The 25,193-nt window shown below is 52.4% G+C and overlaps 2 protein-coding genes across 6 annotated transcripts; one reads left to right on the plus strand and one right to left on the minus strand.

Annotated features, from left to right (window-relative positions):
• Positions 1-339: 339 nt before the first annotated feature.
• Positions 340-6,399, minus strand: ZNF319 (zinc finger protein 319). 4 transcript variants are annotated; one of them, XM_061138618.1, is made up of 3 exons: positions 6,167-6,399; positions 2,186-4,152; positions 340-1,961 (listed from the first exon to the last, which is right to left on the minus strand). In XM_061138618.1, exons 2-3 carry the CDS (start codon positions 3,923-3,925, stop codon positions 1,947-1,949), a joined length of 1,755 nt encoding a protein of 584 aa, XP_060994601.1. In that variant the 5' UTR covers positions 3,926-4,152; positions 6,167-6,399; the 3' UTR covers positions 340-1,946. The 4 variants fall into 4 exon arrangements, with proteins under 4 accessions (XP_060994601.1, XP_060994600.1, XP_060994599.1 ...); XM_061138617.1 differs by lacking the exon at positions 340-1,961 and adding an exon at positions 5,248-5,424 and having other exon boundaries at positions 2,165-4,152; XM_061138616.1 differs by lacking the exon at positions 340-1,961 and adding an exon at positions 5,248-5,424 and having other exon boundaries at positions 2,165-4,488.
• A 778-nt stretch (positions 6,400-7,177) lies between these two features.
• USB1 (U6 snRNA biogenesis phosphodiesterase 1) lies at positions 7,178-23,732 on the plus strand. 2 transcript variants are annotated; one of them, XM_061138620.1, is made up of 7 exons: positions 7,178-7,365; positions 9,992-10,158; positions 12,846-13,029; positions 17,655-17,708; positions 20,142-20,247; positions 21,487-21,598; positions 22,629-23,732. In XM_061138620.1, the coding sequence occupies exons 1-7, from the start codon at positions 7,268-7,270 to the stop codon at positions 22,640-22,642; spliced, it is 735 nt and encodes a 244-aa protein (XP_060994603.1). In that variant the 5' UTR covers positions 7,178-7,267; the 3' UTR covers positions 22,643-23,732. The 2 variants fall into 2 exon arrangements, with proteins under 2 accessions (XP_060994603.1, XP_060994602.1); XM_061138619.1 differs by having other exon boundaries at positions 21,487-21,570.
• The last annotated feature ends 1,461 nt before the right edge of the window (positions 23,733-25,193 follow it).

Below are 25,193 nucleotides of genomic sequence, written 5' to 3' on the forward strand. Positions count from 1 at the left end.
GCTGCAGCAAAACCCCAAGAGGTTGCAACCTGAGGGTTCCAAGCGTCCTGTGGTTGGCACCGTCAGCATCGTCACAGCTTCCCCCCCGGGGAAGCTCCATATGCAATTCCACTTAACTCTCACAAGAACCAAACAAGGGTTAACCTCCCCATTTTAGAGATGAGGCAACTGAGGGCTTGCCCAAAGTCACATGACCAGAGTGTTCCAGACTCCGGATTGGAACCCGGCCTTAGATCCCAGTCCCCAGCCTGCCCCCCCCGCTCCAGCCTGCACACCACCCCCTCCCCACGGCCCAACATCCCTCTGTGGAAGAATGACCAGAAGAAGCTGTGCTTTGGTCTGTGAAGGTCAATGTCTTTACTTCTAAAGCATACATTGGACTCACTATATATTAACATCAAAAGGGGCTATCTAAAATGGAGTCGTTCTTTTTAAAAACTCAAATCCTCACATTTTTAGATAAGATCCAAAATGACATGAAATTAAACTATACAATGTTATGAACAGTATAACAACTGCTTTTAGAAAGCAAAATGAAAGAAAAGAAAAAGAAAATGAGCACTTGGGACTGTTGTCAGCCTGGGTTCCATGTCTTTTGAGGCATTGTGACTAAAGCCAGCACCGAGGGGAAGGACTGCCCCTCTCTGCGGGCACCGGAAGGGAAACCAGAAGGAGGAGGTGGACATGGGCTTCTCAGATTTCTGAAGGTGACAGTGGGACAAGGCGGGTCTCCCTGCTCCTCTGGGATTTTGGGGTGGGCACTGATTAAAGTCTTCTTTTAAGACCCACAACCTGGGAGGGGGCTAGGGAGAGGGCAGGGGCAGAGCTGGGTTCAGAAGAATGATTTTGACAGTAAAGATCTTCTGGCCTTCTTGAGAAGATCCCCAGCCATCAAGTGGTAACAGCTGACTCCATCTACCTGCTGGTTTCCTTAACAACCCTCTTCCCCTGCCCACTCCCTATCCGGGACACCCAAGGCTCCATGAGCCCTGTGGGTAGCAGGAGACCTAGGGGGACCCTAAAAGGACCTGAGGGAGAACACTCTGGTCTTGGAAATAGCTGGATGCTGTCCAGAGCATCTTGGTGGCACAAGACCCCTGGAGTACAGGCCAGCAGCCAGACCGATGGGGGTGGGTGCCTGGGGGCTGGGAGGGTGCTGTGGGGTCAGAGGCATGCCCACGGTCCTTCCACCTCCCCTACCCCGGGTACCCAGGCATGGTCTTGGCCCTGAGGCAGGGCTGGGGTGAGCTGATTAGGGCCACGCCCTTGAGGCTTTGGTTCACACGATTTGATTCGAGTGAGCGAGTGACGCTTGTTCCCATCCACTGGGAAGATGAAGGGCTTGGCCCTTCCACCTCCCAGGCACCAGGGGGTCTAACAATCCCCTTTTTTCACATCAGCAGTTCTGTCTGGCTGAGGGCACATTCCCCACCTGCGCTTGGAACTTTGCCGCAAAGGTGGGAGGGGCGCTTCCAAAACGCTGGGATGAGCCCTCGTTGCAAAGGCTCCTTTCCCCAGGGACAGCGCTGTCCCTGGCTGAGCGCGTCATGGAAGAACTTCTCTGCCTCCCCCTTCCGGCTGGGCCAATCGCTCTCCAAGCAGACCCGGCCCACAGGTGTGCAGCACTGCTGTGTCTCGCCTGTCAGAGCCCTGGAGGGTGCGCTGCCCCTAGCTGAAGTGGACAGAGGGGCCTGAGGCTCACAGGTTGCCCTCCTAGCCCCAGGATTCCCTCCTGGAGTTAGCCTTCCCCCTCAAACAGCAACCTGAAGGGGGCCACCCTGCGCCCAGGCCCTCCCGTGACCCTCCTCTTTCCTAACCTATCTGCTTTCTCTAGGGAGGCTGAAAGGTTTAGGAAGGTTGGGCTAGCACCACCCCCTCCTTGGGGTGGAGAGAGGCCAGTTCGACTTCCAGCCTGGTTCCATTGAGAAAAGGGAGGCTGAGGTCTCTCAAGAGAGCGAATCCTGTAAGGGGAAAGAGGTTTGCAGGATCAAGACCAGCCACGGCCATCTGCCCCCCACCCCCACCTCCTCCGGGCCGGTACCAGGGGTGCCAGGCACCCACACCCTCCACCTGCCCGGGTGCCCTTTCATCCTCACGCCCAGGGCCAGGTCCGGGGGTGGGCGCGAGGGGGCCGGGCCGGGCGGGCCGGGGCCGCAGCCGGGACTCAGGGCAGGCAGGCGGCTACCTGGTAGGCGCCCTCGGCCGCGGCGGCCGCGGCGCTGTGCTGCGCACTGTGCTCCTGTAGCAGGGCCACGTCCAGGAAGCGCTCGCCGCACCACACGCACTTGAACTGCTGCTCGCGGGCGTGCACGCCCTGGTGCTTGTTGAGGTGCTCGCGCTGCTTGAAGGCCTTGTCGCAGTTGGGACACTTGTAGGGCTTCTCGCCCGTGTGCACCCTCCGGTGCCGCTGCAGGTCGGAGGCGTACTTGAAGCGCTTGTCGCAGTCCGGGCACTTGAGCGGCTTCTCGCGGGCCGGGTCGCAGCGGTGCTGCACGAACTCAGAGGACGAGAAGAAGCGGCGCTCGCACAGGGTGCAGCGCAGGGGCTTCTCGGCCGCCGAGCAGTGGGCCAGCTGGTGCTTCTGCAGGGCCGAGGCCCGCTTGTAGGCCTTGTGGCACACGGGGCACTTGAAGGGCCGCTCGGCCGCACCCGGCAGGCACTTGTGCCGCAGCAGCTCGGCCGACTGGTCGAAGCCCTTCTGGCACACGGGGCACTTGAAGAGGGTCTCGAGGGTGTGCACATGCTGGTGGTAGAGCAGGTGGCTGGGCTGCCCGAAGCCCTTCTCACACAGGCCGCACTTGAAGGGCTCCTCCGCCTTGTGCGTGCGCCGGTGCCGCATGAGCGCGTACTGCTGCTTGAAGCCCATGGGGCACAGGTCGCACTTGAAGGGCCGCTCGGCGCTGTGCGTGCGCTCGTGCTGCCGCAGGTCCGACGGCCGCTTGAAGGCCTTCTGGCACTCGCCGCAGCGGAAGGGCCGCTCCCCGCTGGGCGTGCATGGGTGCTGCAGCAGCTCCGACGACTCCTTGAAGTGCAGCTCGCACACGTTGCAGCGGAACAGGTGGTGCTCGCCCGAATGCGCATACATGTGGCGCACGAGGTGCGAGCGGTGCTTGAAGGTCTTCTCGCACACCGCGCACTTGTACGGCCGCTCCGAGCTGTGCGTGCGCTTGTGGTGCACCAGGTGCGACGACTGGCTGAAGCTCTTGTCGCACAGCGTGCACTTGTAGGGCTTCTCGCCCGTGTGGATGCGCTCGTGCCGCGAGAGCTCCGACAGGTGCTTGAAGGGCTTCTGGCAGATGGGGCAGCTGTAGGGCTTGTCGGCCGACTCCGCCGGGGCCACGGCGGGCGGAGGCGGGGGTGCCGGGGGCAGGGAGGGGGCGGCGGTGGCCTCGGGCTCGGCCGCCTCGGCGGGCTTGTAGGTCTTCTCGCAGATGGAACATTTCACAAGGCCCCCGGCGCTGCTGTGGGCGCTGTGGTGCTGCGCCAGCGACGTGAGCAGCGAGAAGCCCATCTTGCAGACGCCGCAGACGAAAGGTTTCTGCTCGGCCTGCACGCACTGGTGCTCCAGCAGGTCGGTAGCCTGGTGGAAGATTTTAAGACACTGCGTGCACTGGAAGGAGCGGTCATGGCCCGCCAGACACTGGTGCTCATGTGGGCTGGACAGGTGCGCCAGGTCGTGACCGCACACGCCACACTTGGGGCCCGGCTCCCCCGCGGCCTGCAAGGGCACGTGCTGCGGGGGCTGCAGGCCCGGCTCAGGCTGCAGGAGGATGCCATAGACCGCACAGCCCAGGGGGTTCTCAGCCGTGCCTGGAGGCAGTGTGTGCTCCGCCAGGGCCGGTGGGGGTTCAGCATGGTGCTGCGGCTGTGGGGGCTGAGGCTGCTGCGGCTGCGTCTGCGGCGGCTGCTGCCAGCTCTCCGACATGCTTGGGAAGATGAAACAGGGTTTGGAGAGTAATGGCTTCAGTTTCCCTGCTTAAGGTGACCCACACCAGAGAGAGAAGCTGCGCAGGATCAGGGATGGACGAGGACTCGGACAAGGCACGGAGCGGGACTGGTCAGGCAGTCCAAGTCATTCACCAAGACAGACTACAAGGCTGTGCCTACAGGACGGGGGTCTTCGGGCAGGGTGCCAGGAATGGCAGGGAGGCTCTGCAGAGAAGAAAGAAATCGTGAGCTTGAGGCAGGGACACACAGCTGTTCCCAGGGCCTCTCCCTGATCTGCCTGCACTCGCCACATTGACATAAAACACATCAGGGAAGTGAAGGGGGCTCTGGACTGGGAGATCTTCAGTTGCTGGCAGCGCAAGTCCTCCAGTAAAGGGGATGGTGGCTGTCTCCAGGCCCACCCATCCTCAGTTCCCCATCCCTTGGCCAGGCATCCCAATCTCCCAGCTTACTGCCAACCCGCTTCCATTAGCTGTCTCACAAGTGAGTCTGGGGTGATCTGCCCACAATACAAAGAAGTCACAAGTTCTGTTCATGCTCCTAGGAAAGAAGGAGGGAAAGACTGACCGGTGAGGGCCTTGGTGCACAAAACAAGAATTTTAGTAACATAACCTTTTTTTTAATGTGTGTGCAAAACACTTCTTATTTGGAAGTCTAATACAGAAGATAGATAAAAGCAGAGAGGCTCTGGTTGAGGCCTCCCTGTAGACCTGCCAGCTCCTCTCCTGTCACTGCCCTGAATTTCAACCCAGGACAAAACTGCTCATAAGAACAGACTGTAGATCTAAAAGGCCAGACCTCCCAGATCTGAAGGCCCCTCAGTCAATCAATATTTAAAACACCAGCATGGAATGGAGGCCCATCTCAGAAAACTTCTCCTGTGAGGGGCTGGCCCATACCTCTCTCAGTTGTCCCCAGGTCCTCCCCCCTGACTGTGTGCCTGTTCTCTCTTCACACAATAAGAGGGATGGTCTTGCAGGGACCTGAGCCAATGCCTGATGAGGATGAGACCCACAGACCCACACAGCCTTGACGGCTACTCGGCAGAAGTTCCCCAGGCTAGTCATCTCCCAGAGCACCAAAAAAAAAAAAAGCCTTAAATCCTCTTAATATGATAGTGTCAAGGCCTACAGGAAATGTAAGCAATTTTGAGTTTGCCTCTGCAATGTGGGATGTAGCATGCTAACCATCCCTGTCACCTTTCCGGAGACAACCCTGTTCCCTTGCTCCAAGTCTGTAACACTTTGGATAATCCATGGAAGGTAAAGACCACCCAGCCCAGGCAAATCTCTAACTCACCACTTTGTGGCAGCATAAGGTAATGACAGCGAGAGGGAGGAACTTTTAGAATCAGATGCAACCCGCTTTCAGGTTCCCAGCTCCTCTGCTTCTAACATTGAAAAGTTTGTAAGTTTTCTCCGGATGAAAAGAGAAGGAAGGGGATGCCTTCACAAGCCAGCCTGGCCTCTAACTGTTCTGCCAAAGAAACATAAGAGTCAGGCTAAAAACTGTCAGCCTCAGCATCTTTCCGGGAAGTAAAGAAGTGAAGAAGCCGCTGCTCTGAGTGGAGGCAGCAGGTTGCATGAGCCAGCAGGTACCGAAGCCTCCCCAGGAAAGAGGGAAGCAGGACTACTCTGAGCCAGGTCTAGGTCAGACTGCGCCAACCCAACTGTTGTGTTTTTTTTTTTCCCCTGGCATGAATGGCTGCCAGACCCAGGGTCCCCAGTCCCGGGGCCCTAGGTCCGCTGCCCATTCCGGCCCCCCCTCCAGGAAGGTGCGGTCAGGAGGCCTCTCTGATCACCCGGCAAAGAGGATGAGAGACTAGGGTTAGGGAGGCAAGGGGAGGCCCCCACCTGCGCCCCACCCCAGCCCTTCCTCTTCCTTGGGAAACCGAATGAAAGCCGATCACCTCCCCGCCGGCACTGCCCGCCGGCCCAGCTGGGCTGCCTCCTGTCAGCCCTCGCCGGGAAATGGCCAGGACGCTGCGGCCCCGGCGCCGGACCCGCGGGCGAGTGGGCCCGAGAAAGGCCCCAGGGCTGCAGGCCGGGCCCGGGAGGTAGCTGCGTGTCGAGGTCGGCCTGGGCCGCCCAAGAGCTCAGGAGGCCGCCGGGTCGGGCCGGAGGTGGGGTTGGGGGGGGACTGCCGGGCCGGCTGGGGAAGGGGTGCGGCGGGCGCGGGAGTGGCCCCCAGACGCGGCCCCGGGCGCCCCGCCGCTCACCTGCTCCGGGCCGCCCGCGGGGTCAGGCGCGGGGCGAGTGGCGACTGGCTGCTCTCTCAGCCGCCCCTTTATTCCGACTCCATCCGCGGCAGCGCGGCCTACGCGCGCTGCCAATCCCCGGCCTCGCGTAGCGGCGGCTGCCGGCCCGGGGGCGGGGAACGGGCTAGCGGCGGCCGGAACCGAGGAAGCGACGTGCGCGGCCGGGATAGCGGGGCCGGGGCGGAGGAGCGCTGGGAGGGCGGGCGGACGGAACGATGGCCTTGCAGAGACCGGCGGACAGGCGGGCGGCGCGGGGGCCAGGGAGGCGGGGCCGGGGGAGGAGCGGCAGCCCGGGCGGCGGCGGCTGCGGGAGGAGCGGGCGGCACGGAGCGAGGCCGCCCCCTGCCGGGGACCCCGCGGCCGGGCCGGGTCGGACAGCCGGACGCGCTGGGTGGCTCTCCGGTCGCTCGGCCGGCACGTCTCTGCTGACCTAGGAAGGGCGCTCTGCTTCGAACCAGCCTACTCGGCCTTAAGGGAGCGAGCTCCCAGGGTCCGGCCCACGGCCCGACCCCTGAGCCTGAGAGGAGAGCCCTCCTAGACCCTCTGATCTTCTGGAACGGACCCCGCCTGTGACTGTTCAGCTCGCTCTTAGGGGAGGAGGGCCCCCAGAGCTCGGACTTTGGGCGGGGCTTGAGGAAGGGGCCCCGGAACCTCTGACCCCCGTCCGAACCGCTAGGGCAAGGATCTCCGCTGGGTCAAGCGCTCTGACCTCTGACCCAGAGACCATCGGCTGCCGGGAGGTCCCGAGTTACTGCAGACTGCGCAGCGGACAGAGAGGTCAGGACCCAGAGCGATCTCTGAAGTGGGCAAACGGAGGATGGCCGTGGCAGGAGGCTCCAAGGGAGCGGTCACAGCGAGGCCAGCCGGCATGCAGCGTGGTCTGGGTGGGTACAATCTTTGCTCCCTTCCTGCCGGGCCCCGCCCCCGCACCCCGCCCCGAGGCGGTGCTAATTTGTGCCCCGCCCCCGGGAGAGCACTTCCGGCACAGAGGAATTCCGGGTGCGGTGAGATTGCCTGCCTACCCTCTCTGTGCGGTCGTGAAGGTGGGTGGGGGGGTGCCTCATGAGTGCGGTGCCCCTCGTGGGCTACAGCAGCAGCGGCTCCGAAGATGAGACCGAGGCCGGTGCCCGGGTTCGGCCGGGGGCTGAAGGCCGCAGTCGGTGAGGAGCGATGAAGTCTTTCTGGGGAAGGGTGATTGGGGAGGGTCCGGGGCTGCTCGCGAGGGAAGGAAAAGGGGCACGGGGTGGTGGGGGGGGGGGGGCGGGGGAGGGGGAAGGAGGATCCAGACAGAGCCCTGGTGTGCCCCTACCTGGCTGGGTCAAGGTTAGGAGGCAGGAAACGAGGCGTCCAGCCTCGGGCGCCGGCCCACTCTGTCTCCTGGCACGCACCACTCACTGTACCACCCTAGGTCTGTTTCCCCATTTGGAAAGTGTTTTCTTTAATCTAATAAATATTCATGGAGTACTCTCTCCGCGCCAGGCTGGGAACTGGGTACTCAGCAGTTAGCAAAGTAGGAAGTCTCCTACTTTGTGGAGGAGCTTTGGTTCTTAATTGCCAGGCCTGGTACCAGCTGAGTGCTTTTCAAGCAGCACCTTGGTTCATCTCACTTTATGAATGAGGAAGCGGAGGTCCACAGAGAGCTTATGACTTGCCTAAGACCACAGAGCTAGGAAGTGTCAGTCTGGCTCAGGCCTGTCCAGTTAGGCCTCCACAGGTTGCCACCTGCTCCTTTGTTTCCCATGGGGACCAGGTTCCTTCCAAAGTCTGCTTCCAGGAGCGTTGTTCACTCAGTCGTGTCCGATGCTTTGCAACCCCATGGACTGCAGCACCCCAGGCTTCCCTGTCCTTCACCATCTCCCCAAGCTTGCTCAAACTCATGTCCATTAAGTTGGTGATGCCATCCAACCAATTCATCCCCTTCTCCTCCCACCCTTAATCTTTCCCAGCATTAGGGTCTTTTCCAGTGAATCAGCTCTTCACATCAGGTGGCCATAGTATTGGAACTTTAGCTTCAGCGTTAGACCTTCCAATGAATATTCAGGGTTGATTTTCTTCAGGATTGATGGTTTGATCTTGCAGTCTATTCACATTCTCCCACAGAGTTCAAAAGTCTGTTCTGTACATCTGTGTCTCTTTTTCTGTTTTGCATATAGGGTAATCATTACCATCTTTCTAAATTCCATATATATGTGTTAGTATGCTGTAATGTTCTTTATCTTTCTGGCTTACTTCACTCTGTATAAGGGGCTCCAGCTTCATCCATCTCATTAGGACTGGTTCAAATGAATTATTTTTAATGGCTGAGTAATATTCCATGGTGTATATGTACCACAGCTTCCTTATCCATTCATCTGCTGATGGGCATCTAGGTTGCTTCCATGTCCTGGCTATTATAAACAGTGCTGCGATGAACATTGGGGTGCACATGTCTCTTTCAGATCTGGTTTCCTCGGTGTGTATGCCCAGAAGTGGTATTGCTGGGTCATATGGCAGTTCTATTTCCAGTTTTTTAAGAAATCTCCACACTGTTTTCCATAGCAGCTGTACTAGTTTGCATTCCCACCAACAGTGTAAGAGGGTTCCCTTTTCTCCACACCCTCTCCAGCATTTATTGCTTGTAGACTTTTGGATAGCAGCCATCCTCACTGGAGTGTAATGGTACCTCATTGTGGTTTTGATTTGCATTTCTCTAATAATGAGTGATGTTGAGCATCTTTTCATGTGTTTGTTAGCCATCTGTATGTCTTCTTTGGAGAAATGTCTGTTTAGTTCTTTGGCCCATTTTCTGATTGGGTCATTTATTTTTCTGGAATTGAGCTGCAGGAGTTGCTTGTATATTTTTGAGATTAATCCTTTGTCTGTTGCTTCATTTGCTATTATTTTCTCCCAATCTGAGGGCTGTCTTTTCACCTTACTTATAGTTTCCTTTGTAGTGCAAAAGCTTTTAAGTTTCATTAGGTCCCATTTGTTTAGTTTTGCTTTTATTTCCAATATTCTGGGAGGTGGGTCATAGAGGATCTTGCTGTGGTTTATGTCGGAGAGTGTTTTGCCTATGTTCTCCTCTAGGAGTTTTATAGTTTCTGGTCTTACATTTAGATCTTTAATCCATTTTGAGTTTATTTTTGTGTATGGTGTTAGAAAGTGTTCTAGTTTCATTCTTTTACAAGTGGTTGACCAGTTTTCCCAGCACCACTTGTTAAAGAGGTTGTCTTTTTTCCATTGTATATCCTTGCCTCCTTTGTCAAAGATAAGGTGTCCATAGGTTCGTGGATTTATCTCTGGGCTTTCTATTCTGTTCCATTGATCTATATTTCTGTCTTTGTGCCAGTACCATACTGTCTTGATGACTGTGGCTTTGTAGTAGAGTCTGAAGTCAGGCAGGTTGATTCCTCCAGTTCCATTCTTCTTTCTGAAGATTACTTTGGCTATTCGAGGTTTTTTGTATTTCCATACAAATTGTGAAATTCTTTGGTCTAGTTCTGTGAAAAATACCGTTGGTAGCTTGATAGGGATTGCATTGAATCTATAGACTGCTTTGGGTAGAATAGCCATTTTGACAATATTGATTCTTCCAATCCATGACTACTGGAAAAAACGTAACTTTGTTGGGAGACACGAATGAAAGAGTGTTGGGGAAAGAGCTTTGTTGTTATCTAGAAGCTGCGCATGGTACCTGGTGAGAAAGACATGCAGAGTCACCCTGTACGAGGGGTTACAACTTTCCTCGTGTGTACAGACATAGACAGTGTAGGAAGCTAACTGGGCTTATTTTCTTTCCTCTTGCAGGGGCCAGAGCCCCCTTCCCAGCCAGAGGTTGCCAGTACCCGACAGTGTGCTGCACATGTTCCCTGGCACTGAGGAGGGGCCTATGGATGATAGTGCAAAACACGGGGGCCGGGTGCGCACATTTCCCCACGAGCGTGGCAACTGGGCCACCCATGTCTACGTACCTTGTAAGTAATGCCTGAGAGACACGTGGCTGACACCGACAAGGTGCCTCTTCTGGGAGGAGGCTGGCCCCAACCAGGAGGAAGCCAGAAACCTCAACCTCTGACACTGGTAGTGAGAAAAAGATCAACTCAACAGAGAGAGGACAAGTTTCAAGAACTAGGCAATTTTTCTGTTACACTTGATTTTAGTTTTGAATTCATTGCCTGAAATTTTTTTTTATTAACCCTGTGTATACTGTTCTCCCTGCTTGTGGGGATGTGACCAAAGGAGGGTCTAGGACAGAGTGTCAAGGCCATCGCACAGTGCAACTGTAGCTGGTCCTTTGTTTCTAAGAGGGCTATAGGTGTGCTGGCTTCAAGTCCCACCCCACTCTAGCCCTAATGAGTGAGTGGCAGGCAGAAAAAGCCCAGGCTTTAGAATCTGACCTCACTCCATTACCCACTACTCTGGGTGTCCCTTAGTTAAGTTGTTGGAGTTCTCAGAGCCCCAGTTTCCTCATCTCTAAAATGGGGACAGTAGTAATACCTATATGGGGACAGTAAAATACCTCTAGGACTTCTGTGATGATTAAATGAGATAATCAATGTCAAGTTCTTAGCAGAGTACGTGGTGGCTCTTACTACTTTGTGTTAGATCGGGTAAACTCTTAGAACCTCCATTTCCCCATCCACAGAATGGGAATGATTCTCTATATTCCATATTCCACAGGAAGTGAAGTGAAGTCGCTCAGTCATGTCTGACTCTTTGCAACCCTGTGGACTGTAGCCTACCAGGCTCCTCCATCCATGGGATTTTCCAAACCCACTAGAGTGGGTTGCCATTTCCTTCTGCAGGGGATCTTCCCAACCCAGGGATCAAACCCAGGTCTCCCGCATTGTAGGCAGATGCTTTACTGCCTGAACCACTAGGGAAGTCCTAAAGTGAAAGTTGCTTAGTTGTGGCACTTTCATTCCACAGGGCATCTGGGCAAATTGAGTAACTCATCAGGTGTGAGCAGATTATTAACCATGGCGCTCTAGTCATATATTTGGTTTAAAAGAAAGATCTGTGAACATACAGTGGTGTCCTTCTTGTGTTCTTTGTCTTTATAAACAATTAGGAACATTCTACATGTCTGTCAGGAGATTCTAGATGTCTAATAAATGTCTGATTAAAGAAATGCACTGTTTCTAATCTAAGGATGGGTTACTGTGGAGCCGTAATTATGAGCTTGCCTTCTGTAATGAGAGGAAGGCTGTCCAACATGTAGTGTTACATGGAGAAAGGTCGGGGAAGAACTGCATGCCCTCATCTTTTTTAACAAATAGAATATATACATTGGCACAACACTGAGAAAAGCTAGGGAAGTAAGCATCATGTTTGACAGTCTTTGTCTCTAGAGTAGTGGTCTTGAAAGTGGGGTATGTGCCCTGAGGGAGAGATCAAGGTGACCTCTTAGAAAGAAAAGCATTAAGATTTTTTAATGTATTTCTCTTTATCTCAACTTTTTAAGTTTCTCTTCTTCAGAGTGTACATTTTATAACATAATTTTGCAGTGGAACGCATGTTTGTAATTTATTAATAAATGCACATTGACTGTAGGTATGTGTGCAAGCTTGTTTGATTAATGGCACGTGTGATCACAGTGGTTTGGATACCCCTGCTTTAGATGTGGACTTAAAGGACCCCTGCTTTCTCTGTCACATATTTCTCTTTTTACTCAAATTCCTTTCAAAAAGCATATGTATGTATATGTATCAGTTCAGTTCAGTTCAGTTGCTCAGTCATGTCCACTTCTTTGCGACCCCATGGACTGTAGCATGCCAGACCTCCCTGTCCATCACCAACTCCTGGAGCTTACTCAAACTCATGTCCATTGAGTCCATGATGCCATCCAACCATCTCATCCTCTTTTGTCCCTTTCTCCTCCTGCCTTCAATCTCTGCCAGCATCAGGGTCTTTTCAAATGAGTCAGTTCTTTGCATCAGGTGGCCTAAGTATTGGAGTTTCAGCTTCAACATCAGTCCTTCCAATGAATATTCAGGGTTGATTTCCTTTAGGATGGATTGGTTGGATCTCCTTGCAGTCCAAGGGACTCTCAAGAGTCTTCTCCAACACCATAGTTCAAAAGCATCAGTTCTTTGGCGCTCAGCTTTCTTTATAGTCCAACTCTCACATCCATACATAACTACTGGAAAAACCATAGCTTTAACTAGATAGACCTTTGTTGGCAAAGTAATGTCTCTGCTTTTTAATATGCTGTCTAGGTTGGTCATAACTTTCCTTCCAAGAAGCAAGCTATATGTGTATTCTATAACCATAAATACTTATTAAAATATGATTAGAATACATAGACATTGGCTGGGCTTCCCAGGTGACTCAGTGGTAAAGAATCCACCGCCAGTACACGAGACGCAGGTTGGATCTCTGGATCGGGAAGATCCCCTGGAGAAGGAAATGTCAACCCACTCCAGTATTCTTGCCTGGAAAATTCCATGGACAGAGGACCCTGGCGGGCTACAGTCCATGGGGTCAAAAAGAGTCAGACATGACTTAGTGACTAAACAACAACAAGATGTAGGCTGCTCTCAAAGTAACTTTCTCCTAAAACCTAAAGTTTAGGTTTAAAATCTAGCCTTTCTCTGCTCCTGGCCATCATGTGGCCATCCTGCTAAGAGAATGGCCCACCCTCTCCACTCTTCCCCTCCAGATGAGGCCGGGGAGGAGTTCCTGGACCTGCTTGACGCACTGCTGTGCCGCGCGCAGACATACGTCCCCCGGCTGGTGAGGATGGAAGCCTTCCACCTCAGCCTGTCCCAGAGCGTGGTTCTGCGCCACCACTGGATCCTCCCCTTCGTGCAGGCTCTGAAAGACCGAGTGGCCTCCTTCCAGAGGTGAGTGTCCCATGCTTCTGTCTGCTTCCCCTCCAGGGCTCCTCTTCCCGTCCCAAGTTCCCATGGGGATGGACCTGTGGGATGGTGTTAACCCAGCAAGCAGGCCAGACCTAGAGGTTAGCGCACTGAGTATCTCCCAGAGCTATGCGCTGTACACGTCATCCCATGTGACTTTGATGTATGAAACAGAACCCGTAAGATGTATGTAGATAAGAAGAGACTTATTACAGGTATTGGCTTACGCAGTTATGGAGGTCAAGAAGTCCACTATCTGCCATCTGCAAAGAGAGACCCAGGAGAGCTGGTCATGTAATTCAGTTTGACTACAAAGTCCTAAAAAATCAGGGGACTGGTGATGTAAGTCCTAATACGAGCCTGAAAGCCTGAAAACCAGGAGTGCTGATGTCAGAGGGTAGGAGAAGATGGATGTCTCAACTCATGCAGGGAAGGGGAATTGTCCTCCCCTTTTCCTCTTCCAAGGGATCTTCCCACCCCAGGGATCAAACCCATGTCTCCTGCATTGGCAGGTGGATTCTTTTACCACTGAGCCACCTAGGAAGCCCATAACTTGAATACCAATTAACAACACTTAAATACTAAAGTCATTACATCTTATATTATGTGATAAGGGAGTAAGAGAAGAAAACAAAGATATTTGCTTAATATACGTACAGGCAAATCTTGCTTTATTATGTTTCACCGATACAGCATTTTTGAACAAACCGAAGATTTGTGGCTACCCTGCATTGAGCAAGTCTGTCAGCATCATGTTCCAACATTTGCTCTTATGTCTGTCATATTTTGGTAATTCTTGCAATATTTCAAACTTTCTCATTATCCTTATATTTGTCATAGTAATATTTGACATTACTATTGTAATTGTTTCGGGGTGCCAGGAACCACACCCATGTAAGAGGGCAGACAACTGATAAATGTGAATGTTCTGACTGCTCCACCGACCAGCCATCCCCCACATCTCTGTCCCTCTCCTTGGGCCTCCCTATTTCCTGAGATACAACAGTATTGAAATTAATAACCCTACGCTAGCCTCTTAAGTGTTCAAGTGAAAGGAAGGGTCACACGTCTCTCACTTTAAATCAAAAGCCAAAAATGATTAAGCCTAGTGAGGAAGGCATGTCAAAAGTGGAAGGAGACTGGAAGCTAGGCCTCTTGTCCCTGTTAGCCAAGTTGTGACTGCAAAGGGAAAGTTCTTGAAAGAAATCAAAAGTGCTCCTCCAGCAAATGCAGGAATGATAAAGCAAGAGAGCCTGGAGAAATTTTAGTGGTCTGGACAGATGATGAAACCGGCTACGGCATTCCCTTCAGCCAAAGCCTGATTCAGAGCAAGGCCTTAACTCTTCAATTCTGTGAAGACTGAGAGAGGGGAGGAAGCTGCAGAAAAGTTTGAAGCTGGCAGAGGTTGGTTCATGAGGTTTAAGGTAAGACGCCATCTCCATAATATGAAAGTGTGAGATGAAGCCGCAAGTGCTGGTGTAGATGCTGCCGCAAATTACCCAGAAGATCTAGCTAAGATCATTAATGAAGGTGGCCACACCAAGCAACAGATTTTTCAGTGTAGATGAAACAGCCTTCTATTGGAAGAAGATGCCAGCTAGGATTTTCATCTAAAGGGAGTGTCAGTGCTTAGCTTCACAGCTTCATAGAACAGGCTGACTCTCTCGTTAGGGGCTAATACAGCTGGTGATTTTAAGTTTAATCCAAAGCTCATTTGCTATTTCAAAAATCCTAGGGCCCTTAAGAATTATGCTAAAGCTACTCTGCTGATGCTCTATTAATGTAACAACAAAGCCTGGATGACAGCACATCTGTTGACAACCTGGTTTACTGAATGTTTCAAGCCCACTGTTGAGACACCCAGCTCAGAAAAAAGATTCCTATCAAAATATTACTGCTCAGTGACAATGCACCTGGAGACCCAAGAGCTCTGATGGAGATGGACGGATGAGGTCAGTGTCGTTTCTGTGTTGCTAACATAACATCCATTCTGCAGTCCGTGGATCAAGGGGGTAAATTTCAACCCTTAAGTTTTATTTAAGAAATGCGTTTCATTTAGGTTATAGCTGCCATGGATAATGATTCCACTGATGGATCTGGGCAAAGTCAATTGAAAACCTCTGGGAAGGATTCACCATTCTAGATGCCATCAAGAACATTTGTGATTCATGGGAAGAGGTCAAAACACCAACATACACAGGAGTTTGGAAGAAGTTGATTCCAGCCCTCATGGGTGACTTTGAAGGATGCAAGACTTCTTCAGTGGAGGAAGTAACTGCAAATGTGATGGAAGAAGGAAGAGAGCTAGAATTAGAAGTGGAGCCTCACAATGGGAGTGAGTTGCTGCCATCTCATGATAAAATGGCTAAGGAATTGCTTCTTATGGATGAGCAGAGAACGTGGTTTCTTGAGATGGAATCTACTCCTGATGAAGATGCCATGAAGATTGTTGAAATGACAACAAAGGATTTGGAATATTACATAAACTTAGTTGATAAAGCCGTGGCAGGGTTTGAGAGGATTGATTCCAATTTTGAAAGAAGCTCTCCTGTGGGTAAAATGCCACTAAACAGCATTGCATTGCATGCTACGGAGTACTTGTTCATGGAAGGGAAAGAAGGTTGATGGAGCAAACTTCATAGTTTGCCTTATTGTCTTACTCTAAGAAATTGCCATCACCACCCCAGTCTTCAGCAACCACCACCTTGACCAGTCAGCAACCATCTACACTGAGGCAAGACCCTCCACCAGCAAAGAGATTATGCCTCACTGAAAGCTCAAATGATGGTTAGCAGGTTTTAGTAATAAAGTATTTTAAAAATAAAGTATGTAGATTGTTTCTTTAGATATAATGCCTTTGCATGCTAAGTTGACTGCAGTGTAGTATAAACATAACTTTTATATGCACTGAGAAGCCGAAAAATTGTGACTCACTTTATTGCAGTATTCACTTTATTGCCGTGTTCTAGATCCAAACTCACAGTGTCCCCGAGGTGTCCTGTATTTATACTCACAGATGTATTCATAAAATAAGGAAATTCTCATGATGATTACAGTCCTCATTTCTGTAACTGGTCACAGGATCGCAGCTGATTTTTACAGCTACCTTCCACTTCCTAGCTCTCTATTCCCTTTGCCTTTGGCAAGCACTTCAGGTGGTTATGGTTCTTTACCTGGGGTAGTGACCCAGACCTTTATTCCTGAAGGGTCTGGGCGATTACTAGTCTTGCCTGGGTTGGTTGGTGTAATTTTCCACTGGCCTGAAGTCAGTAGGCATGGTTAATACTAAAAGATCTAACAGCAGATCTCCTGTACCCCAGACATCCTCTGCCTTACTTCCATCATGGAGTTCTAGTCCAATTTCCCCTTGGTAGTCGGGATCAAGGACCCCAGCCAACAATGGAACTCTTTGTTGATTCAAAGGTGCAGGAACCCAAGGTGGCAAGTCTTTTTTTTTTTTTTTTTAATATTATATATTTGGCTGTACCGTATCTTAGTTGCAGCATGTGGGATTAGTTCCCCAACCAGGGATCAGACCCTGGCCCCCTGCATTGGGAGTGTGAAGTCTTAGCCACTGGACCACCAAGGTGGCAAGTCTCAACTTCCCAGTTCAATGAAAGCACTGTGTCTCCTGTGGGAAGCATTCCTTCCTCTGGAACTAAGACCTCTGGGCTACCACAGCATGAAGTTGTGGGGACAGAAAGTAAACATTTTGCTAATGGATCACTCATATTAGTGGTTCCACTCCCATTTCCACCCCTTGATTCCTGGCCCCGTGAATCCTGGCTACGGGAGAATCAGCACCATATGTGTCTGCTGATTCACAGCAGATACAGATAGCGTGGGTTCTGTTAGAGAATAAAGTAAATGAAGAGTGTTAGTCACTCAGTTGTGGTCGAGTCTTTGCGACCCCATGGACTGTAGCCTGCTAGGCTCCTCTGTCCATGGAATTTTCCAGGCAAGAATATTGGAGTGGGTTGCCATTCCTTTCTCCAGGGGATCTTCCCGACCCAGGAGTCAAAGCTGGGTCTCCTGCATTGCAGGCAGATTTTTTTACCACCTAAGCAACCAGGGAAGCCCAAGAATACTGGGGTGGGAAGCCTATCCCTTCTCCAGGGGATCGTCCCGAGCCAGGAATCTAACCCGGGTTTCCCGCATTGCAAGCAGCTTCTTTACCATATGAGCTATGTGGGAAGCCCCCTGTTGTTGCTTAGCCAGGGTCAGAATTGTCTTTTTTTTTAACCTGCAAGGAAAAAATTGGCCCTTAAGTCATCTATTAACACCAACCTGATGATGTCTTTCTCAGTTCCCATCAGTAAAGCTGAGATAGTCTCAAATTGCTTATCAAAAATCAACTGCTCTTAATAAAGTAAAATTTTTGCTAGCATCTGAAGGAAGCTCTGGGTTACCTGGACTCAGCGATTATTTAAGGTCTTGCCCAGCTCTTGTATTTTAGGGTTGAGTTAACCATGGGTATAATAGGGTGAGAGTACTACATGTGAAATGAGTTAACTGTAGTTTCAAAGTGATATTTTTTTTAATATAAACTGTTTTCTCTAAAAATTTTTTTCTTAGCATTTTTCCTGAAATGTGGTTCTTCTGAATTTCAGATTCTGCTTTACCGCCGACCGAGTAAAGATTTACACCAATCAAGAGAAAACCAGGTGGGTCTCCCTACTCTGCCCCAAGTTGTTGCCAGAAAAGGATTCTTTGCAGTAAAGACTTGAGGGGGCCTTGTCTGTCTCATTTTTGGGTTTGTTTGTGTTTTAACCAGCTCTATGGCTACCCAGGCAGTTGTCCCCAAATCTGAACCTTTCATTAAGAAAAATAACTCCGGGAGCATAAGAGGAGGAGCAGAGGTAGAGAATAACATCTTGGTTTAGTGGGAAAAGCCTGAGACTCAAAAAAACCCTGGGTGCCAGCCCAGCTCTGTCTCCAATTTAACGTTGAGCTCATACCTTCAACCTCTGTGACCTGTCATTTCCAAGCTGTCACAGGCGTGCCCTGACACATCTATCAGTGGGCAGTTGTGAGGCTCAAATGAACTGAATGAGTTTTATAAAAGCATTCAAGGGTGAGATGAACAAAAGAAATTCTTATTAACAAGGCTTCAAAGCAAACCTCCTTGTCAGATCCACTCACTGAGTTGCCTTCTGCTCTCAGCACCTCTGAGAGGACGGCTCATTCCTTCATTCTGCAAAATTGGTTCAGCACGTCCTGGTGCCAAGGACTTGCTGTACACCGCAGATCAGCAATGAAAAGGTCAGCAGTCCTTGCTCTTCGGGGTCCCACGTTCTGCAGGGGGAGATAACCAATGAACAAGGAAATGAGACTCTTAGAAACTACTGTGTGATGTGAGTGTGGATCATGCAGCCAAGGACGGCCCTAGGGAGCTGGCATTTGCCAGCAAGCCAAGGATGAGAAGTAATGAGCCTTGGGAAATGCTGCTGAGAGAGCCTCCAAGCAGAGGACATAGCCGAGGAGGTGGTCTGAGAAGGAAGGAGCCTGGCTTGTTTGAGGAGGCCAATGAAGCGGAACCCAGGAGCAAGTGGGAGACGGGGAGGAGATGAGTCAGGCCGGGTTAGCTCCTGCCGGGCCTTCAAGGTCAAGGTCAGGAGTTTGCAGGGTCATGGAAGCCACTGGAGGGATCTGCACAGAGACGTGATCCAACTTATGTTTGTAAATGTCAGCCTGGCCCAATCGTGTCTGTGGCTTCCATGTGGAGACAAGATGTAAAGGAGGTTGGATGCAGGGAGAGAGAGAGGAGACAGGTGTCACCATCCAGGTGAGGCGCCAAGGGTGTCGTGACTCAGGGTGATGGCAGTGCAAGGGCCAAGAAGCAGGCACATTCCTGACACACCACAGGTAGAATCAGCCAGCATCCGCAGTGAGTCCGATCTGTGCACAGTAAGGGGAAGAACCAAAGTAGATGCCTGGACTTGGGGTTTGAACAGCTGGGTAAATAAATGGTCCCACGTCTCGAGGTGGGAAACACCGGTGGGAGGGAAATCAGTTTTTCTTTGTTCCCAGTAGATGTTGCCACTGATGATACCCCTGGGTACCCGTGGGTGGAAGAGGTACATACACAGTCAGGCAGACAGGAGAGGTGCCAGCCGGAGATGGAAACGTGGGAGCCACCGGGCTGTGTGGTGCTGAAACCAGGGCCCGGGTGGGGGCCAGGGGCACACAGAGCAGATCCGAGGAAGTGGGCTGGGCTCGGCGGCCCCTGACCATTTAGAGGCTGGGAAGAAGAGAGGGCGGCAGAGGAGGCTGAACCGGAGGCCAGAGACAGGGTCACACCAGGACCGTGTGGTGGGTGGTCTCTTGGAGCCAAGAGGAAAGAAATGGGTTTCAGGGAGAGAGGAACCAGCCGTGTCCGACCCTGCTGAGAGGCCAAGGTGAGGCCGGAGAAGTGTCCACCAAGTGCAGTAACCCGGAGGTGGGCGGCAGCTTTGATGGGAGCTGGCTGAAGATGGCGGGGGCAGGAGAGACGGGAGGAGGGAGAGACAGCGGAGGGAGACAGAGCATCTGAACATCAAATCTGACTGAGGATGGAATGGGACTGGCCGAAAACTGAGGTTCAAAGGAGGGGTTTTAAGGATGAGAGTGCTCAGAATTCCCTGGCGGTCCAGTGGTTAATACTCTGAACTTCCACTGCGGGAGGCAGGGGTTTGATCTCCAGTGGGGGGAACTAAGATCCCACATGCTGTGCTGTGGGGCCAAAAATAAATAAGAGAATAAAGACGAGAGTGTGCTACTGGGAGGGAGTCAGTGCCAGAGAGGGAAGCCCTGGAGAAAGGGACCCACCTGGGAGCGATGATGGTGAGCCTGGGCACAGAAGCATCGGGTCTGTAGACTTGGCAGCAGCAGATGAAGATGGTCCTACAGGGGATCTCAGACCCTAGGGAAAGAGGGGAGGTGTGCGGTTAGAGCTAGGAGAGGATGGGAGAGCCAGCTCAGAGAACAGGGCAGTGAACCGGGCTCATGACCCAGACCTCCCGGCTTCCTTGTCGCATCCTCTGCCCTCCTCACGGCTGGTTTACATCCTCAGCGGCCGTGTCTCACACCCGTGTTGCCTCCACTGCTGTCTCCCCCAGGACCTTTGTTGGGCTGGAGGTCACCTCAGGGCATGCCCACTTCCTGGACCTGGTTGCAGAGGTAGACAGGGTCATGGAGGAGTTTGACCTCAGCACTTTCTACCAGGTAAATCAAGGGGCGTCTTTTTTCCTCTCCACCAACCCATCTCTAATGGGAATAAAACCAGCCTTAAAGAAACCCTTGCAGAGCCCTCCAGAACTTTCCCAGGGGAAGCGTCCATTCAGCTGGCCCTCAGAGGACCCATACCCCTGGGGAGTTGAGGGTCTGATGTGGGGTCAGATACTGCCCAGCCATAGTCCAGCATTTCTTACAAATCTTGTTATCTCTTCAGTATGCTCGACGAGATCTATGCCTTCGATTCTGATGTATCCATGCTTATCTTTGTATTTTTTAAGAAGTAGCTTTCCCTAGTATTTTTTAGTCACATCGACACTCCAGGTGGAGTCGAAGCTTCACATCCCTTCCTGTGTCTTGCCTTGTGCCCTCCAGGGGAACTTGAACCTGCCCAAGTCGAATATTATGGCTTTAAAGGGCAGGTGGTTTTGCTTGATATATTCTTTTAAAATCATGCTGTGATATAGAAGTATGAATTTGAATGGAGCTAATTTACAGTTTTATCATAACTTTAGATATTTTGGGTTTTGTTCACCTTAAAAAGTATGTCATCTATTGAAATGTTTTACATCAGAAAACATTAAATCTGGGACATGGGTTCTCTTCCATGTCCTAAATGTAAGGACTCAATGTTATGACATGTAAAGGAGAGCCTCTGAGAACAGGACTGTCTTAGCTCAGGCTGCCATAGCCAGATACCAGAGACTGGATGACTTAAACAACAGATCTTTATTTTCTCACAATTCTGGAGCCTAGAAGCCTGAAACCAAGGTGCCATCATGGTCAGTTTCTGGTGAGGCCTCCTTTCTTGGCTTGTCGATGGCCATCTTCCCATTGTGTCCTCATTAGATGGAAAGACAGAGGGAGCAGCCATCTGCCGCCTCTTACGTGGGCACTAACCCCCTCACAAGGGATCCACCTTCATGACCTCAGCTAAACCCAGTTATCTCCCAAGGGCCCCTTCTCCAAATACCATCACCTTGGGGGTTAAGACTTTAATATATGAATTGGGATGGGGGAGGGGGACACACAATTCAGTCCATAGCAAGGACCAGCCCAGGGCTATTGTATCTATCCATGGAGGCACTTGGGATCAACACCAAGGATCTAGTCTCCGTGGATCAGGTCAAGGATCCAGCAGGGATACCGGGACAACTCTTGTCGTGGAGCTCTTGTGATGTCTGCCATGGCATCCAGGTGACCGCCTGCCTCCCTGCTGTTCCTCTGCAGGACCCCTCCTTCCACATCAGCCTGGCCTGGTGCGTGGGTGACGCGCGTCTCCAGATGGAAGGGCCGTGCCTGCAGGAACTACAGGTGCATTCCTGGCGTGAGAGCCGGGCAGGTGCTGAACCCCGAAGTGATGCTGTGGAAGGTGGGGGGTGGGACGGGGGCTGACAAGTCCTGAGGGCTAGGCCCCCAAACCTGAATCCCTGGGAGATGAACTGGCCTGGCTGGAGAGATCCACATCTCACCCTGCTCCTCTCAGCGCAGTCTCAGACCAGCGGCAGAACACCACCTAGGAGCTTATTAGCGACACTCACTCACTCGCCCCAACCCAGACCTAAAGAGTCAGAAGTTAACAAGATGTCTGGGGATTTGTGTGCACGTTAAAACTGGAGAGGCCCTGCGCGAGAACACTGATCTGAGAGGATGCTGCCGACCTCCCCTCAAGTTGCAACCCCTCGCTCAGAGGTCAAAGGCTCGGGTGCTTACAGGGGCCTGGCAGGGGTTGGAAATGAGTGAAACGTGCCCAGTATCCAGAACGTCCACCCTCACAGCCTTTCTCATCTTGTGATAAGCAGGGGGTAACTTCCACTTTCCCGTCAGTGCCCTCAGAGGAGCTGATCCTCACCTCTCAGAAAGGCGATGGTGGGGAGTTGCCGTGCAGGAATGTGGACCTTGTGGTGCAAGCACTTGTTTTGCAAGAGAAGCCAGAAACCTAGATTTTTTTTTTTTTAATGTGTAATCCCCCTATTTTCAAATGTTGGCCACCAGTATGTATTTTTTAAGAAAATATTGTTTGAGCCAAACGAAACACATGCAGGCAGAAGACAACCCCTGGGCCACTATCAGATAGCCAAGTCTGCTCTTGGCCTGATCACGCTGGAGGTGGCAAGGAGCTCTGGGCTCCAGCTCCAGCAGACCCAGGTCCCAAGCCTGGTTTTATTGGATTCTGTGATCCAAGACTCTGAGCATCCGTTTCCTCGTCTGCCAAGGTGGGGTGATAGCACTGACCTCGCAGGATAGCAGAGCTGATGAGACAAGGTAGCCTAACCTCTGAAGGGTTTCGGTAGGCTGGCTTTCTTAGCAGTGCCATCTGGGTCCCTGACTCCCGTTAACGCGACTGTCCTCTCTTGGCTCCCGCTTTTAAGGGAATCGTGGATGAGTTTGAAGACTCTGAGATGCTGCTGCGTGCATACGCCGAGCAGATCCGCTGCAAGTCTGGGAACAAACTCTTCTCGATGCCTTTGAAGTGAGCACCAGAGGTCCTCATTGTCCTGGGCCCCTCTGCAGCCAAACAGAGATGGAAGAACCCACTCAGATCGCTGGGGATGCGGCCAGCTCTCCACTGGGGGGCCTGGCCAGAGGAGGTGCAGCTGCTCCAGGTGCCTTCCGGGAGCTGGTTCTCTTTTGGCCCCTTCAGGTTGCAGGTCGGGTACTGCTGCACTGTGGTCTTTCCCAGAAATCACCAGTAGAGGGCAGCCTGGGCTTCCTAGTTCTAGGTCTGTGGTGGTTATGCAAAAAAGCAAAACAAAACCAAAAATAGGGGTCACCTGGTGAGCCCACCCATACTCAGCCGGAACCCCCATGGTAGTCCCGCCAACAAACGGCCGCTCCCCCACACCCCCTTGGGCTGTCTGCATTTGGATGCCATTGGCCCCCAGACGAGGGCTTTTCAAAGCCATCATGCCCTGTCTCATCTCTGCTCAGGCCTGACAAAGGGTACTTCCACGGGCCTGTCATGCTCGCTCCTTGAAGCAGTGTCGCTTTTATTTATTTATTTTTAGTCTCACCCCCTCCTATGCCAGTGGAGGCCATCTCAGGGCCAAGGCCCAGGGTGCTAATTTGTGGTTTAGCATCAGTTTTCTCCATTCCTTCCTCCCACTCACCCCCAGCCAGGTGCCTGGGGAGACTTGAGCAGATGTTTCATCTTGGCCTGACTGATGGCTTTAAGCCAGGCCTCCAACGCTCTGACCTCTGGCTTCCCATCAGCTTCCCAAAGAAGCCGAGGCGCCCTCCCCAGGCAGAGCTCTCTTTCTGCCGCCTCCGGCTGCCTACTGCGGCCGGCGGGCATTCCGGGGGCACTCGGAGGAAGGGCCAGGGCTTGCACAGGCGTTTTTGTTTTCCTTGAGCCCTCACCAGAGCCAAGGGCCAGTCCTCTCTCCAGCTCCACCTGGATTTCTAATGATGGCGGAAGAGATACTTTTATGTTTCAGTTTTAAATTATGTTCAGCAAATAAAACTTAGGGTTTTTATTTTGGACTGCTTCTGTTCAACCAGGTGCAAAGATGACTTTCCTCTACCCCCGTCTTCTCTAGCCTGCTTCATGGTGGGGATGTACCCTTGGGAGTCTCCGTTATGACCTCTTAAGGTGGCCATGAGAGGCCATGACGATGCGTCAGTACAGGGGGCGGGCACCTGGCCTGCCAGGCCTGCTTGCCAGAGGGGGGCACACACGATACCTGGACCAAGGCATAAGCACAGACATCTAGACACGATCCTGCTGTGACACTTTCGTGACACTTTCGGAGTCCTTTTCTAGGACCCTCCCATCTGTTCCTCCCAGGAACCCCCTGGAGATTAAACCAGGTAGGAGTGATTATTCTGCTTTTCCAGAAAAGCAGGTTCCATGAATTGCCTGGGGTCACGTGAGAAGTCAGACTAGGCCCTAACCTCAGTGCTGGCCTTTGCAACCTGCCAGGCCTGCTCTCCCTGCTCCAGCCCAGACCACCCCCTTTCCACTGGGAAGGATGTGGGGAGGAGGGGGCCTGTGGCTCTGGTTCCCACTCTCCTTCCTGAACCTCCCTCCTGGCCTCTTCCTGAGGCCTGCTCCCAAATCACCACCCTGGGGAGACCCAGGAAATCACATTCTGTGCCTTCTTCCCTAAGCCCTTTGCATGGAGCTGCTGATTAACCGGGATTGGCCACTCAGGTGTGCTGGCTTTTGAGGTCACACGGGCTGGAGAGGGAGATGCAGGCCAGCCTTCCTGGCAGCCAGCTGTGCAGCCAGCGCTTGCTGACACCTGCTCCGTGCCAGCCCCGGACCTGGGCAGCTGAGTGAATCAGCCTCCTCCAACCCTCTGGATGCTCATGAGGGGGTGGGGCCGACAGGATGCAGAAAATACCCATTCCCATCTGGGAGATGCAAGCAAAATCACCCAATTTCCTGCAAGTTCCAATTTCAGGATAGAGACCAGCATCTTACAAGGCGGGTGTTGAGGGCATGGACCACCTGATCATCCTCATCAGGGCCCTGGAGCCTCCATCTCAGGCACTCCTTCTTCCTGGGAGGGTCCCCCTCACCCCCCAGGTCATATAGCATCACCATTAACAAACCCAGGGGGACTGACTGACCGGCAGGTCCCCTGGGGGAGGAAGTGGCGCAAGGGTGGAATTAGAGTGCGGCATCTTTGAGAGATGGGCCAAGATCAATAACCGGCTCTTCGAGGGAGAGTGGAGGTGGTGATGGAGGAAGCAGGAGACTCACCGAGGGGGGAGGGGCGGCGGGCAGCAGGGCTTGGCAGACACCCAGACCCTGAGTGCGCCGCTGGAGAGGCTGCGATCACCGGCGCCGCGCTGACAGTGCAGAAGCAGCTGGGGCTCTTCCATAAGAGGAGATGTGTTCAGGAGACGGGAGGCGAGACCAAAGCCAGCTGGGGTCCACCCCTCGGCAGGCTGGCTTGGAATAAAGACATGCTCTCGAGGGGGGTTTTATC

The sequence above is a fragment of the Dama dama genome, chromosome 4, assembly GCF_033118175.1.
Source record: "Dama dama isolate Ldn47 chromosome 4, ASM3311817v1, whole genome shotgun sequence".
NCBI classification, from domain to species: Eukaryota; Metazoa; Chordata; class Mammalia; order Artiodactyla; family Cervidae; genus Dama; species Dama dama.

What these genes read in the sequence shown, in the direction of transcription:
- ZNF319 (XM_061138615.1), bottom strand. Translation starts at nt 3,925, where the DNA reads ATGTCGGAGAGCTGGCAGCAGCCGCCGCAGACGCAGCCGCAGCAGCCT.
- USB1 (XM_061138619.1), top strand. Translation starts at nt 7,268, where the DNA reads ATGAGTGCGGTGCCCCTCGTGGGCTACAGCAGCAGCGGCTCCGAAGAT. An exon ending in ACCTCAGCACTTTCTACCAG is followed by an intron (nt 20,248 to 21,486) that starts GTAAATCAAGGG and finishes GTTCCTCTGCAG; the next exon opens with GACCCCTCCTTCCACATCAG. An exon ending in CGTGCCTGCAGGAACTACAG is followed by an intron (nt 21,571 to 22,628) that starts GTGCATTCCTGG and finishes CCCGCTTTTAAG; the next exon opens with GGAATCGTGGATGAGTTTGA.